This window comes from Phyllostomus hastatus, unplaced genomic scaffold (assembly GCF_019186645.2).
Source record: "Phyllostomus hastatus isolate PE091 unplaced genomic scaffold, TTU_PhHast_1.1 phas_contig_210, whole genome shotgun sequence".
In the NCBI taxonomy this organism is placed as follows: Eukaryota; Metazoa; Chordata; class Mammalia; order Chiroptera; family Phyllostomidae; genus Phyllostomus; species Phyllostomus hastatus.
The window spans coordinates 27,963,502-27,980,028 of record NW_025333737.1 but is presented as its reverse complement, the minus strand read 5'-3'; the positions used below and the strand labels follow the sequence as shown (position 1 = coordinate 27,980,028).

Genomic DNA, 16,527 nt, shown 5'->3' with positions numbered 1-16,527 from the left:
AAAAGTGTTTAGCAAACACTCAATACATTATTATTCAATTATGAGTTATATTATTACTCTATTATTATTTCTATGACCAAGAAGCAGTCATAGAAATGCATCTGTTTAAAAAAGGTCTCATCTCACATGTCAGTTTGAAAGGACTGCAGGTGTTTTTTGAAAAATATGTTTTATTGATTATGCTATTACATTTGTCCCATTTTCCCCCTTTTATGCCCCTCCACCCTGCACACCCTCTCCGACCCACATTCCCCACCTTTAGTTCATGTCCATGTGTCATATTTATAAGTTCTTGGCTTCTACATTTCCTATACTATTCTTACCCTCCCTCTATTTTCTACCTACCATCTATGCTGCTTATTCTCTGTACCTTTTCCCCCTCTCTCCTCCTCCCACTCCCCTGTTGATAACATGAGGAGGGGGTTTTCTCCCTCCACGTGATCTCCATTTCTGTGGTTCTGTTCCTGTTCTAGTTGTTTGCTTAGTTTGTTTTTGTTTTTGTTTTAGGTGTGGTTGTTAATTATTGTGAGTTTGCTGTCATTTTACTGTGCATGTTTTTTATCTTCTTTTTCTTAGATAATTCCCTTTAACATTTCATATGCTAAGGGTTTGGTGATAATGAACTCCTTTAACTTGACCTTATCTGGGAAGCACTTTATCTGCCCTTCCATTCTAAATGATAGTTTTACCTGATAGAGGAATCTTGGATTTAGCCTTTCGAATACTTCTTTCCAGTCCCTTCTTGCCTGCAAGATTTCTTTTGAGAAATGAGCTGACAGTCTTATGGGAACTCCTTTGTAGGTAACTGTCTCCTTTTCTCTTGCTGCTTTTAAGATTCTCTCCTTCTCTTTAATCTTTGGTAATATAATTAGGATGTGCCTTGGTATGTGCTTCCTTGGGTCCAACTTCTTTGGAACTCTCTGAGCCTCCTAGACTTCCTGAAAGTATATTTCCTTAGCCAGAATGGGGAAGTTCTCCTTTATTATTTGTTCAAATAACTTTTCCACTTGTTGCTCTTCTTCTTCTCCTGGTACCCCTATAATTTGGATGTTGGAATGTTTCAAGATGTCCTGGAGGTTCGTAAGCCTCTCCTCATTTTTCTGAATTCCTATTTCTTCATTCTTTTCTGATTGGATGTTTCTTTCTTCTTCCTGGCTCACTCCATTGATTTGAGTCCCAGTTTCTTTCCCATCACTATTGGTTCCCTGTACATTTTCCTTTATTTCGCTTAGCGTAGCCTTCATTTTTTCCTTTAATTTGCGACCAAATTCAACCAATTCTGTGAGCATCCTGATCACCAGTGTTTTGAACTGTGCATCTGATAAGTTGTCTATGTCTTCATCACTTAGTTGTATTTTTTCTGGAGATTTGATCTGTTCTTTCGTTTGGACCTTTTTTGTTGTTGTTGTTTTGACGTACCTGTTACATATGAGGGGTGGAGCCTTAGGTGTTTGCCCAGGCAGGTCAACTCTGTCACTGCGTTGTGATGCTGTACGTGAGGCAGGGGTCTGAGAGGAAACAATGGCGCTTGCTCCGCTCTCTGTTGGATTTCAGTCCTTTCTGCTGCTTCCCCCAAGCAAACTGGGCCCTTCTGGTGCTGATTCCCAGGTGGGTAGGCTTGTGTACATTCTAGGACCCTGTGGGTCCCTCCAACCAACTCTCCTGTGAGTCTGGGAGTCTCTCCCAGCACCTCAACCCCACAGGTGTTTTCAATCGGTGGTTTGAGGCTTTATTTCCCCACGCTGGGGCCCTGGGTTGCGTGGTCTATCTTGCTCCCCAGTTTTGCCTGGTTTATCTGCATGAGAATGTGGGACTGGATGCGCCATGCCCCTCTACAATCCACTGCCTTGCTGTGTCCGCCAACTGCCGCTTTGCACACCCGGGGTCCATCAGCCGCCCTGCCGCCACCCCTCTCTGCCCGGCCGCCTGACTTCAGCCCTCCTACCTGTCTGGATGAAGGTGTCTACTTTAACTCCTCGGTTGTTGGACTTCCATGCAGTTCAATTTTCTGTCAGTACTGGGTATTTTTTGGTTTTTAAATTGTTGTTGTCCTTATTTTGGTTGTGCAAGGAGGCACAGTGTGTCTACCTACATCTACCTACGCCTCCATCTTGGCCGGAAGTCGAGGACTGCAGGGTTTCAGTCTGTCTTAAAAGTTATGTAGAGCCCTGGCTGGCATGGCTCACTTGGTTGGGCATCATCCCACAAAGCAAAAGGCTGCTGGTTCGATTCCCAGTCAGGGCACATACCTGGGTTGTGGGTTTGGTCTGTATAAGAGAGGGAACCAATCACTGTTTCTCTCTCACATGGATGTTTCAAAACCTTTCTCCCTCTCTCCCCCTCTCTAAAAATAAATAAATAAAATCTTTTAAAGAAAAAGGCATGTAGGATTCAGAGAATGAAGCTGGCAAGCAAGCCCTTGGAGCTATTGAACATCCAAAATGTGGGTAGTTGGAATTGAGATGTGTTGTCAATGTAAACACACTGGATTTCAAAGCCTTAGACTACATGTTGACATGATAATATTTTGGATATGTTAGGTTAAATAAGATGTATCAATGCCATCTGTTTTCTTTTTCCTTTTTTTAGATTTTTGGTGTGGCTACTAGAAAATTAAAGCTAGTTGGCCCAGATTATATTTCTATTGTATAGTGCTGGTCCAGTACAACATTCGTTACTGGGTTTGGAAATTAAGGGGTTCTACATGAGAAGGTCCTACGAAGGCATATTGGGATTACAGATAAATCTCCTTGCCCTTAATACTTTAAAATATTTTAAAATATATACTTGTTTGTATATAATTAACATATATCTTTATTTAAAGATATGTATATACCTCAATTTGCAAGAAAGCTACAGAACTGAGGGAGCCACAGCTAGTTTACCTTTCAAGAACCCACAATTGGTAAAGGTTTTCTTTTTTAAAAAACAAAAATGAAATGGAAAAAGATAAAACATATCCCATTTTCAACGTTAAACAAAAACCTAACTTTTAAAATCACTCCCTCAAAGGTCCTAATACCATTGGTTAAGTAACGTGGATTATTAAAGGTTTTCTAATTTTTCATGACATCCCTTGGAAGTCGCTACTTATAATAGGAATAATTATGGATAAAGAGCTTCTGGTTATGGCTTTCCACTGATCTGGAGGTAAAAATCTATTTTACGGTTTTGCTCTGAGTTGATGTTTTAACATTTAAGCCTGTCTGCGCTGACCAAGTACCTCGGCTTAAATTTCCAAAGACAGCTGGGGTGGGGGACCTCACACCTTTCCCTCTGCTCCTCAAATTCTTCTCAAATCCTTCCCCGCTGCTTCCTTCTAGAAGGCTTTCCGCTCTCCCCAGCGACGCCGACAGGTGCAGCGCCACCAGGGCGCGACCAGCCCACAGCTCGGCGTCCGCGACCCTGAGCCCTTCCGCGGCCCCGGACGCGGCTCCACCGCTCCGCCCCTGCCCTGGCGCGCGCGCACGGGGCGCGCACGGGGGCGCGCCCTGCTGGCGGGGCCGTGCACGCAGCTGCCGCCGCCGCTGCCACCGCCTCCCTCCCTTGCTCCCTCCCTCCAGGCCCTCCTCCCCTGCCCTCCCCTCCGCCCCCTTCCCCGTAGGCAGTCAACCCGCCCGCATTGACTCCCTCCTGGCCCCTGGCGTTCGGGCTGGGTCTCTCCCCAGCCCCCCAGACTCCCCGGTCGCTCTCCTCAGGCAGTCGCCCGCGCTCGGTGGATGTGGCTGGTAGCCGCCGCCCCCTCTCTCGCTCGCCGCCTGTTCTTTCTCGGCCCTCCGCCTCCTCCCCTCCTCCTTCTCCTCCTCAGCCGCTCCTCTCGCCGCCGCCGCCTCCACAGCCTGGGCCTCGCCGCGATGCCAGAGAAGAGGCCCTTCGAGAGGCTGCCTACCGATGTCTCCCCCATCAACTACAGTCTTTGCCTCAAACCCGACTTGCTGGACTTCACCTTCGAGGGCAAGCTGGAGGCCGCCGCCCAGGTACGGCGACCCTCGGGCGCCGGGGGCGAGCTGCGGAGCCAGCAGTTAGGCCGCGCCCGCGGGCTAGGCTGGGGGCCCGGCAGCAGGGCGGGCTGGCGGGAGGGCCTGGGCGCTGTGGGCCTGGGACTGGGGACGCGGGCTCCGGGCCGGGCGCGCCCCTCGGGGGCAGCCGCGGGGCGCCCGGGCTGGTGTGCTCTGCCCTGCTGGGCCGGGGCGCGGGCCGCGCTGCGGGGAGCGCTGCGGAAGCCGGCAGGCCGGGCCCTGGCGCCCCTCCGGGGCAGGCACACCTGTGCGGGGCATTTCCACTGACCCCTGGCCCTTCCGGGCTTGGTAGTGTTTTGGGAGAGGTTGGAGCGTGTCGGGAGACGCTAGAGGGGTCATCGGAGTCCACTTTCTGTCCCAGCCTCCTGACTCGGTTCTGTTCTATGGTTCTACCTAGGCCCCAGGGAGGACACATTGGAAGGGGCGGTCATCTGGGACTCCTCTGGCCGCCGAGCCTTAGCGAGGAGGGGAGAGTCTAGAAGGGGGGAGAGGGTGAGGAGAATGTTAATCCTGGGCAGCCTTGCTGAGTTCTCCCCGCCTGCTCCGGCCCAGGGGCTGGGTTTCCAAGATGATCCGCCCCTCCCCCCTCCCCTTCTCCTCAAGTGACAGTGCAGCAGTGACTTGATTCTCTGCTAACCCCTAGAGAAGCAGAGGGAGGACCCCATCTCCGCTTTTCCTTCCATCTTCTAGTTTTGCAGCCTTTGAAGCAGGTGGATTTATTGCTATAGCGATGGTTGCTTAGCAGTACCCTCCCCTGAAAGAAGCTATTAGTTTTAGCATACCACTGGTGAAAATATTCCATTACTCTTCATTGCAGTTTTTGGTGAATCATGCTCTCCCCACCTCCCCTCACCCCGTTCGCAGCGTTATTTGAAGTACTGCTTGATTTTGGAGACCATTAATATTGATGCCCTACAAAGGTCCTGAACAGTAGACATTTGTGATACCATATTATATATTATGTGAGATCTGTAGTGAAAAATGGGAACTGTTTAGCAGTTATCTGGGAAAAGAATGATGCTAAAAACATTTTGTTTCATTTTTCTTTCCACTGCAGGCAGGAGGAAAAATCAGTAGGCCTCAACCTAAAAGAACAGGGTGTGTATGTAGCAGTGAAATGAAAGAAATGTAGACTGGTGTTTGAATGAATTGAAAGTTGGCAGTTGTCTTTGGAAGCCGAGTCCTCAGATTAAAAATATGCCTGAAAGTGTAGAATTAAAAAGTATGCTGTCAGATTTGGGGCACTTGTGTGAAAACATGAGGGCTCTAGGGTCTGGCTTCATCAAAAGGCAAAACTTAACCCTATGAAAGTCAGGTGATCTAGAATTTTTCCATTAAGATTTGTGAATCAGAATGAATGCATCTGAGGTCTAAATTAGGATTTCAGAAGGTTATTTGGGAGATGGTGTTTGTTTAAGCCAAGTGACTAGAGTGTTTGGTATATATTGGCAGGGGGCAGATGGGAGGGATTGTAAACAGTAGTGTGTCTTGTGACTTGGCAAAGGAAGGACCTGGTGATGAATGAGTTCGCATTATGTGAAAAGACTGACATTAAAAAAAAAATCATTTGTTTCTTTACCTCATGTTTTGGCACAATAGGTTCAGAATTCTGAGAGAAATATATATTTAAGGAAATTTTTCAGAAAAAAAATGGTCAGTAAAGATTTTTCAGTGATTATTTTATGAGGAAGTGACAGTTTTATTTAAGTGTTGGAATGGAACAGCAAGCAGTGATGTATTGTGCTGGCCAAAAGGTTGTTTAGCTTTTTTCGTACGATGGCTCTAGTAGTGCTTAGTTGTATTTAACTTTATGCTAAGCAATTTTGTTAGAGTGTATGGTGACAGCTGTCATATCAGCGTGCATGAAAAAAAAACTTAATCAAAATTAGTGAATTTTTGTGCAGCCATTTAATACTGAAGATGGAAGAAGATATGCAACATTTTTTGGCATACTATCCTTTATTGTTTCAAGAAAGGTGAAAATGCCACCGAACCACACAAAAAAGATTTGTACAGTGTATGGAGAAGGTGCTGTGACTGGTCGAATGTGTCAAAAATGGTTTGTGGAGTTTCTTGGTGCTATTGACGTTCTGGCCAAATGATTCTTTGCTGCGGGGCTGTCTTATACATTGAAAGATGTTTAGCAGCACCCCCTGGCCTCTAGCCACTAGAAGTCAATAGCAGGAGAAAGCTGATACACTCAAAATATCCAAATCATTGAAGTTATTGGTGTAAATGAAAAATGTGTCTCTTATTTTACGGAAAAAACTAAATGGATCTTTGGCCACCCCAATACTTCTCCTTATCCCTTTTCTACTTCCTTTTCCAAAGAGATGAGAAATCCTTAAAGACTGGTTTGGGCCATTGAGGGACACATGGTAATGTGCTCCGTATTAGCAGGGACTTGTTGATTTGATACAAGGAAATAAATTAATCTTTTTTGGTAACATAAATTTTTCAAAGCATTTCTTTTCAGAAGTCCTTTTCAGGCTAGGTGGCAACACAAATGAAAGGTGGCATTATAGTGAATTCTAACAGGTGTAATTAAAGGACAGTTGGACTCTTTAATCATTTGAATTGCCACCTTTGGAAATATAAAGAGGAATTAACAGTAAAAAGCCAACATTACTAGTAAAAAGCATATGTTAATTTTTTTATATCCATGCATTGGAGCAATAAGTTGTGGCTCTAGGTGATATCTTATAGGGGAAGTCTAAAAATGGGGACAAAATTACAGTGCTAGAAATCCAGATTTATTACTGGTATTGGGTCAGTTTTCTAATAGTTGGAATCACATTACACAAAGTATGCAAGTTGCCTGGTTGCTTTAGTTGCAGAATTTTATGATAAGCCCAGAGTATTTGTACAGGTTACATATTAGAAACTGAGTGGATTTTTAACCTGACCTGGGGTGTGGACTTCTGGGGAAGGTGAAGAAATTAGTCAGTGTGCACTAATTTAAAAAGTAGTTGTCTTTCACACAAGTGAATGTGGTTTAATTCAACAAGTTTTGAGAAGGTATTATCATGGCCCTAGAGCAGCAATTTTTTTTTTTAGATTTTATTTATTTATTTTTAGAGAGGGAAGGGAGGAAGACAGAGAGAGAGAGAGAAACATCAATGTGCAGTTGCTGGGGGTTATGGCCTGCAACCCAGGCATGTACCCTGGCTGGGAATTGAACCTGCGACACTTTGGTTTGCAGCCTGCACTCAATCCACTGAGCTACACCAGCCAGGGCCTAGAGCAGCAATTTTTAATGGCTGTGCCGTGGCAGACACACTGGTGTGTTGCATGAATTTTTAAAACATGCAATACTTGACTATATAGTCAGGGGCATTGACCTCTTTTCCTATAGATTGTCAAATTAAAAAATGACAACAGCCAATACAACAATAGCCGTCCTGTGTGAATGAATCAAAATTATATCTATTTTTTGTCAGACCAGCAAAATATTTTTTGGTGTACCACAGAATTTTAGTAATTAGTTTGTGTGTGCCGTGAGATAAAGGTTGAAAATCACTGGCCTAGAGAAATGGGACATTCCCTATTTCCTCCCTTTACATTAGGATATTTGAGAGCAATGGGTTTTTGTAGCTATTTAAAATTCTGACATTCTTGCTTTGTGGATAATTAAAAAGTAGATTACCAGTTCATGTGAGTGGCCACAATTTTTTGTAATGATTGTATAGTGGTTTATACGGTAATTGTTTTTTTTTTCCTTATGGAAATGCTTCACCTGTGCTGGAGAAAGTAACTTCATCCCTTAAGGCCAGAAGTCACAATATACTAGACAGTCCCTGGCCTCTACCAACAAAATACTCATGTTCCTGATGACTAAATTGGCACTTATAGGAGACTTACAGATAGAGTAGTTTGCTTGGCAGACTAAAACTTGGCATCTAAATGGATGTTATTGTCAACCCTATGTTATGGAATTTTCTGCCCAGATTTTGCATATTTTCTATGCAGTCATTTTGGTAGTTTTTTTGGTACTTTACAAAATGATAAAATAATGTGTCCAGCATTGTTCTAGATCACTAAATGGTCTTAAGACATTAAATTTGAAAGTCAGTGATAATGTATTGAATTTATTCAGATTTGCTATTCTGTTTCTTCAAATACATTTATGAGGAAACACCTAAAACTTTTTTTTTTTTTTAAAGATTTTCCTTATCTATTCTCAGAGAGAGGGGAAGGGAGGGAGACAAACATCAATGTGTGAGAGAAACATTACACATTGTTGTTTCACACATCAGTTGGTTGCCTCTCTCACACCCCCTACTGGAGACCTGGCCCATAACCCAGGCATGTGCCCTGACAGGGAATTGAACCACTGACCCTATGGTTTGTAGGTTAGAGTTCAATCTACTGAGCTATACCAACCAGGGCCCTAAGAAACTTTTCTATTTTAAGCTTTATCTAATACATCTGGCAATGTATTCTGCAGTGAATTTTCTGGATAAATGAAGCTTACTCTTTGGGTCATTTAGAATTTTAAAAATGTTTACTGATTTGCATGGAAATATTCCTAAAATATATTTTAAAACATTCTATAATTCCTCATAATCTAGGTTTGTTTCTTTTTTAAAATACTGGACATCGTTCTGAATGTCTGTCATTGATATTTATAGCCATATATTACCCCAAACTATGTACTATGATTTATTAATTTCATATCTGTTCTTTAAAGTCTTTTGTTTGTTTTCCTTACTCTCAGGTTATTATTTTTTGCTGCTTATGGTGCCTTGTTGCTGCCTATTGTGAAATTTTCTTCCCTCATCTGTTTTACTGAATTTGATCTGAAGAGTTTAAGTAACCAGATAAAATAAGTTTGTTTGAATTTAAAAAGAAATTTCTAAGTGAAGGTTTGGTGGATTCTCTTCTGAATGAAGGGTATGAGCTTAATTGTATGGACTTTGTATCATCTATTCTGGCTTTTCATACAGGCTTTTTTTTTTAACTTCCTGCTTCTGGATAATTGATACTGCCCAATACAACCTGGATAAATGTGGTCTTACGTAGTAAATTATCTATGAAACTTTTCTGAACTTTGCTACATAAATGAGCCTGCTCTTATTGTAAAGTAAGTTTTATTCTAATCTATATGTGAGTCAGTGGCAAAGGGCCGAGTCTTCTAGTAGCTGTTTTGTTGTTAACTGAGATTAGTTCTTCAGACCTTGGAGACTTCATCTCGAATACCATATAAGCATGTAGTTCTCAGTTTATTTCGCCAGTTGTGATCACTTTAAAATTTTATTTTAAATTAGGACATATTGTGGAAATATGGATAAGTAACCCACCACCTGGATTTAGCAAATACTGATATTTTGCCCCACTTGCATCAGACTGTGCATGATTTTGTGGGCGAAATGAAATGTCACAGGTCACTACAGCTCATTTCCATCTCTTCCCACCCACACCCCCATGGTAACTGCTCTTTTTAGGTAGATAAGTATTATTCCTATACATAGTTTAAAAGTTTTGTTGTGTGTGTAAGTAACTACAGACAATAAATGGCAATGTTCTGTATGTTTAACATTTTTACATTAATGGTAGTTATGACTTTCTGCAACTTGCCCTTTTCAATGTCTCTTTTGTTACAAAACTTGGCTCAGCTTGTGTTTACCAATTATTTGCTCCTTATTATCTTCAGAAATTATTGCCCTGTTCTACAAAGACAACAGTTATTACAAAATTTTAACGATGGAAATGCTTGTTAGGCCAAGTGACTCAAGCTTCAGGCTGACTGGTATTTGGAATTGTCACACTGGAGATTTCCTTTTACTACAATATTAGGACTTTGGCAATCAGGAAAAAAAAAACCTCTTGAGTCTTCCCGTAGTACATGTAAGATGTATTTCTGAGTGGTTGTAGTGAAGACTCATTCAGGCAAAAAAAATTATCTCAGATTGCTGCCTTCCTAGCTCTTAGGGAACTTCTGTAAAATTCTTACAAATGGTCAAGCTGCCTCTTCAGTAGAGCTGTTACTTGGCTTTGGTTCTGTTGAAGCACAGTCTGGTGAAACTCCAAAAAGACTTAACCCTGGATTTGAAACAAAGAATACACTAACGTGCCATTCTTTTCTTTTTTCTTTTCTTTCTTTCTTTTTTTTTTTTTTAAAGAGGGAAAGGGAGAGAGAAAGAGAGAGAGAAACATCAAAGTGTGGTTGCCTCACATGCGCTCCCTACTGGGGACCCCGCCTGCAACCCAGGCATGTGCCCCAGACTGGGAATCAAACCAGCGACACTTTGATTTGCTGGCTGGCGCTCAGTCCACTGAGCCACACCAGCCAGGGCTAATGTTCCATTCTTTAATAGCATCAAATGGAAAAGTTGAAACTGAGCTTGTTATTAACGCAATTTTGTATGCCTGCTTTAATATTTTGCTCTCTTTGGAGCTTGGAAACTGAAGATCTTAATGCTCAAGTTCCTTTGCATTATTACCTATATTTTTGATAGTGGAACATAGAGGTAATATGCACTAACATGATGATGTTAATATGTGAGAAATCACTTACAGAATCATCAGGTCAATGCTATTATTGGGAAAGCATCAAAAAGAGCAGTGTTATAGTGTAGTAGTCAAACAAGCATATGCTTAAGTCTACATGGATATTTTAAATTACCTTCCTTGGGTAGTATATATATGCTGATATCCAAAGTGCTATGTATTATATATAGTACATAGTTCTTAAATTTTATATCAGTTCTGATCAGACACTTATACACTTGTTAGGTGAATACTGTTAGGTGATATTCAAAGTAACATCTTTGTGATTAGAGCATATTTAATCTTGGTCTTTGTGTATGTGCCTTAATAATGTCTGTTAAGTGATTACTGTGTATCAGGCACTAAGTGCTACAACAGGCACTTTCTATGGATTATCCTGTTGTTTAAAATGCAACTCTAAGATGACTATACTGTCTGATTTTTAAAATTTGAGGGAGATTTTTTTAAAAGATTTTATTTATTTATTTTTAGAGAGAGGGGAAGGGAGGGAGAAAGGGAAAAAAACATCGATGTGGGAGAGATACATGGATCAGTTGTCTCTCGCATACTCCTAACTGGGGACTTGGCCTGCAACCCAGGCACGTGCCCTGACTGGGAATCAAACTGGCATCCTTCAGGTTCGCAGGCCAGCACTCAGTCCACTGAGCCACACTAGCCAGGGCAAGTTCTTTTTAAAAAAAGATTTTATTTATTTATTTATTTTTAGATAGAGGGGAAGAGAGAAAGAAAGACAGGGAGAGAAACATTGATGTTAGGTTGCCTCTCACATGCCCCCCACTGGGGGCCTGGCCTGCAACCCAGGCATGTGCCCTGACTGGCCATCAAACCTGTGACCCTTTGCTTTGCAGGCCAGCACTCAGTCCATTGAGCCTCACCAGCCTGGGCCTTTTTTTTTTTTTTTTAAGATTTTATTTATTTATTTTAGAAAGAGGTGAAGGGTGGGAGAAAGAGGAAGAGAAACATCAGTGTGAGTGCACTGTGCCTTTCCAAAGTGTATTCCTTCCCTCAGAATGTGGTAATAGTAGTGAGATAAATATAGTATCATTGGCATATGCAGTGTTGTATAGGTATCTTGACATTGGTAGATTAATTGCTTGGCTACCATTAAATTCACTGTAGATGCTGATGGATGAAAATATGGTTGCCTAGATAAAGATTAAGATGTGTAACTAAACCAGTTATTATTCTGTTGGCATAAACTTCAAACTATGGAAGGTTTTGGTTCATTTTACCCTTTGGAGAACACCTAGTGAGTGCTTCATTTCTCTGTTTCCGAATTTTTTAGAAGTCATTTTATGAATAACCAAAGATTTTTTTTTTTTTTGGGGGGGGGGTTCAAATGTAGTGCTGTAGTTGCCAATTAGGACGTAAAAGTTGTAGTGCTATTTAGGTATGTTCTGCTGAAATAAATACTGTGATGGACTGTTATCACTTACTAAATTAAAACAGGTTGCCCTGGCTAGTGTGGCTCAGTGGATCTGGTGGCGGCCTGCGAACCAAAGGGTCGCTGGTTTGATTCCCAGTTAGGGCACATGCCTGGGTTGTGGGCCAGGTCCCCAGTAGGGAGTGTGTGAGAGGCAACCACACATTGATTTTCTCACCCTCTCTTTCTCCCTTCCTTCCCCTCTCTCTAAAAATAAATAAATAAATTCTTTTTTTTAATCTAAAGGAGCCACTTCTCTTTTTTATTTTATTTATTTTATTTTTTAAAAGATTTTATTTTTATTTATTTTTTTAGAGAGGGAAGGGAGGGAGAAAGAGAGAGAGAGAGAAACAAACATCAATGTGCGATTGCTGGGGGCCGTGGCCTGCAACCCAGGCATGTGCCCTAACTGGGAACTGAACCTGCGATGCTTTGGTTCGCAGCCTGCGCTCAATCCACTGAGCTACACCAGGCAGGGCTCTTTTTTTTTTTTTAATAAATAAATTCTTTAAAAAAACAGGTTTATGAAATGACATTTGTTTAGGAAGAGGAAGATTGATTTATGAGAAGGACTTAAAAGTGTTTATTGATTTCAGAGACAGAGGAAGGGGAGAGAGGGAGGGAGAGAGACAGAAGGAAAAAGAGAGAGAGAAACCTAGATGTGAGAGAGCAATGTCAATTGGTTGCCTCCCGTATGTGCCCCGACTAAGGATCGAACCTACAACCTAGGTATGTGTCCTGACAGGGAGTCAAACCCCAACCTTTTGGTGTACGTGATGATGCTCCAACCAACTGAGCCACACTGGCCAGGACTGATTTTTTTTTTTTTAATGAGCCAAAATATATAATGAACCAATGCTTTGTGTGTTAGAGATTTTGACAGTCTGTTACATAAAGGCTTAATAACATTCTATGTGTCAGATAATTTTAGTTTAAAGATAATATTTATGAATGGGTTAATAAAATTACTCTTAGGTATAGCTTTCATATACAATTGATATTACTGCTGTATCGTTACCTAGTTGTGTGGTCTGTTCAGCAATCTCAGTGCACTGTTGACCTCCATATGGGCTTTGTTTGGTCTACACAGTATTTTTTTTTGAAAACTTGAGTTAGTTATCAATTACAAATTAGGAGATTGCACATGAAATCTGAATTTGTGGCTTCTTTAAAATTGGAAGATCTATCAACACTAAGTTTGCCTTTCAGTTCAGCAATAATTGGTGGCTCCAAGAAGTGTTCTTTCCCTCTCCTTCATGCACGCCTCTGTGCACACCTTTCACTCAACCTACTGCACACGCTTGGCTGGCCTCTGCAGGCGTTGTGTGTGATTTAGGGTATCTCTATTTTTGTAACTTTTAGATTTAGACCATTCAAATATCTGAAAATTAATTTGAGGTTTTAATTTGAGGTTAATTTGAGGTTTGTTTAATGCAAGTGTATAAGAACGAGATTACAACCAAATTGAAAAATGGACAAAGGTTATAAACAAACAATTTGCATAGGAAAAACTCAGTGGCACAAAAAGAAAAGCTTAGTCGGCAATGTTAATAGTAATCAGGGAAATTCTTATTAAAACAACAGTGTGATACCATTTAATACCTGTTATATTGTCAAAAATTTTAAAGTTTTTTTGGAGAATGCTGCAAGTGGGATTTCTTCATTCTTTGCTCATGGAAGTGTCAGTTGAGACTACTCTGGAGGATAATTGGGCAATTCTTGGTAAGGAAAACATGTGCACAAGGAAACACGAATCAAGATGTTTATTATAGCACTATTATAAATAACAGTAAAAAAGTGGAAGTAACCTAAGCCCTGGCTGGCGTAGCTCAGTGGATTGAGTGCGGGCTGGGAACCAAAGTGTTCCAGGTTCGATTCCCAGCCAGGGTACATTCCTGGGTTGCAGGCCATAACCCCCAGCAACTGCACATTGACGTTTCTCTCTCTCTCTCTCTCTCTCTCTCTCTCCCCCTTCTCTAAAAATAAATAAATAAAATCTTTAAAAAAAAAAAAGTGGAAGTAACCTAACTTCCTTCATGAAGGAAATGGATGAATAACGTCCTTATTTATAGAATGGAATACTACTATGCAGGAGTTAAAATGAATGAATTCGATACACATTTATGAGCATTTACCCATCTCAGAAACAATGTTAAATGAAAAAAGCAGGTTGCAAAAAATTTTATATACACAATTTGATGCCATTTATATAAAATTAAAAACATTGTTAAAAACATATACTAAACATACATGAGAAAACTACATTATTCTTAGGATGGTAGTTATTTCCAGGGAAGGAGGAAGAGAGAAAAGGGCTTTTATTATTTCTATATTTTATTTACCTTTTGGATCTGAAGCAAGTAAGACAGTCATTAGTGTCTGTTACATCTAAAATATTTCTTTGGGAAAAGAAAAAATTTAAAGAGTGTTTTATGAAGTTTGATATAGTTTAAGATACTAGCTTTCTTCCTCTATTCATATGAAAGGTGTCATGATGGGTTTCATGGGTTGTAATGCATAATTAATTGTAACATAAGGAATGTTTTCTAATTAAATGTTTTTGAAATTTAAAAAATTAAGAAGTAGTTATAATCAAGGTTTCAGTAGAAATAAATTACTTTTATTTTAGCTCACTGGTCAGATGTTTAAATTCTGTGAAATACTTATGCTTTTATTATTTCTTTTAATATAATGTGAATTGCTTTGGATTACTTAAAACTACTCATTTATTTCTACCATTGATGCATAAATAGTTTAGGTTTTAGTGATGTCTGGGTTTAAAAAATTTGGACCTGGCTGGTGTTGCTCAGTGGGTGAGTGTGGGCCTAAGAACCAAAGGGTTGCCGGGTTGATTCCTGGTCAGGGCACACGCCTGGGTTGCAGGCCAGGTCCTCAGTGTGGGGTGTGAGAGGCAACCACACACTGATGTTTCTCTCCCTCTCTTCCTCCTTTCCTTCTCCTCTCTAAAAAATAAATAAATAAAATCTTTTAAAAATATTATTCCTGAGGCTGTTTCTGACACACTGGTTTTTCTTTCTTCTTAGGTGAGGCAGGCAACCAATCAGATTGTGATGAATTGTGCTGATATTGACATTATTACAGCTTCATATGTACCAGAAGGAGATGAAGGTAAGAGCTGTTTTTCATTTTAATTTGTTGTCCCTATTTGTGTGTGTATGATATGTGCAGGGTCAGGCAGAAGTAGGTGTTTACAGTTGTGATTATGTGAACAGGGTTTATTTGTGTATTATTTAGTAGTTGTTGTATTATTTATATGAACAACTGTAATCCCCACTACTTTTGCCCCACTCTGTATTTGTGTGTTCTTTTGTGTGTATAAATATATGTTTTTAGGTTGTTAAGATGTCAATGTTTGTTACTTTAGAAATAGGAAAATTTTTTAGATATTCATGGGAAATGTTTGAATAGTATAATTTGTGCTATGAGATAAAGAAAATGTCACAATTTAGATCACAAAACTCAACTTCAGTTAAGTTTTGTGATCTAGACAGATCACATTTCTTTAAATATGAGTATAATACCATACATATAAATATAAAGTGTAAGACATTTTAAAAATTAATTTGAACAAACAAGGTTTAACAAGAGGGCCTAATTCATATGTGGTTTTCTTGAGTTTTTTTTTTCCTCTTGAACTATAGAGTAAGATTGAGATAAGTCTTACTCGTAACTGAGAGAAAATTATTTGCTTTATGAGATCAAGTACGAAAGTGAGAAGCTAGATGATGGAGTTAGTCACAGGGGAAGAATAGTTTTAAAAGAAACATGATATAGAATGTGTAGGAATTCATTACATATCTTTAAAATGAGAAGTATTTTAGACCTTGTAATTACAATAAGGATTAAATTTAGTAGTCAGTTCTGGCATGAACTCATTTCTACATAAGCTGCATTTCTAAAAGTTATCAAGTTTGGCATTAACTCACAGGTATATTAATATTGGAGCTCAATTGCTTTTAATTTTTTACTTCATCTTGACATTCTTTGTCAGAATGTTTTATTGGTTGGTCTCTACTACTATGAAACTTGCTCTTAGAAAGTCTTCTCATTTGACCCTGGCTGGTGTAGCTCAGTGGATTGAGCTTGGACCTGCCAACCAAAGGGTCACTGGTTCGATTCCCAGTCAGGGCACATGCCTGCATTGCAGGCCAGGTCCCCAGTGAGGGGCGTGAGAGACAACCACACATTGATGTTTCTCTCCCTCTCTTTCTCTCTCCCTTCCCTTCTCTCTAAAAATAAATAAATAAAATCTTTTCTAAAAAAAAAAGTCTTCTCATTTGATATAAAATAAGTTAGAAATTTGACCTTTTTATTTACATTTTGTATTGCCGATTCCCTTCTCCTTTGCATTATACTGGGGAAAAAAAAGCATACAAGTAACATTTTAAGGCCTGGCAATACTTATTTCATGACTTTTTCCTAAATTATCCATATAAAGACCAAAAAAGTTAGTAGCATTTGAGCATACTATTGCCAAGAAGTACTTAAGTTCAATTGATTGTAAATGAGATCAAACTGCTCTGATTTTAAGTTAGAGGAGCAGGTCCTTCAAAT

General features: G+C 40.2%; 1 protein-coding gene across 1 annotated transcript in view; it reads left to right on the top strand.

The window, feature by feature from the left end:
- The first annotated feature begins 3,580 nt into the window (after window positions 1–3,580).
- The window catches only part of NPEPPS (aminopeptidase puromycin sensitive), a 65,794-nt gene continuing 52,847 nt past the window's right edge, over window positions 3,581–16,527 (top strand). The window contains exons 1-2 of the mRNA XM_045836871.1: window positions 3,581–3,977; window positions 14,997–15,081. Of these exons, the coding sequence (XP_045692827.1) occupies window positions 3,720–3,977; window positions 14,997–15,081 (343 nt within the window). The 5' untranslated portion in view covers window positions 3,581–3,719. The remainder of the gene's footprint in view (window positions 3,978–14,996; window positions 15,082–16,527) is intronic.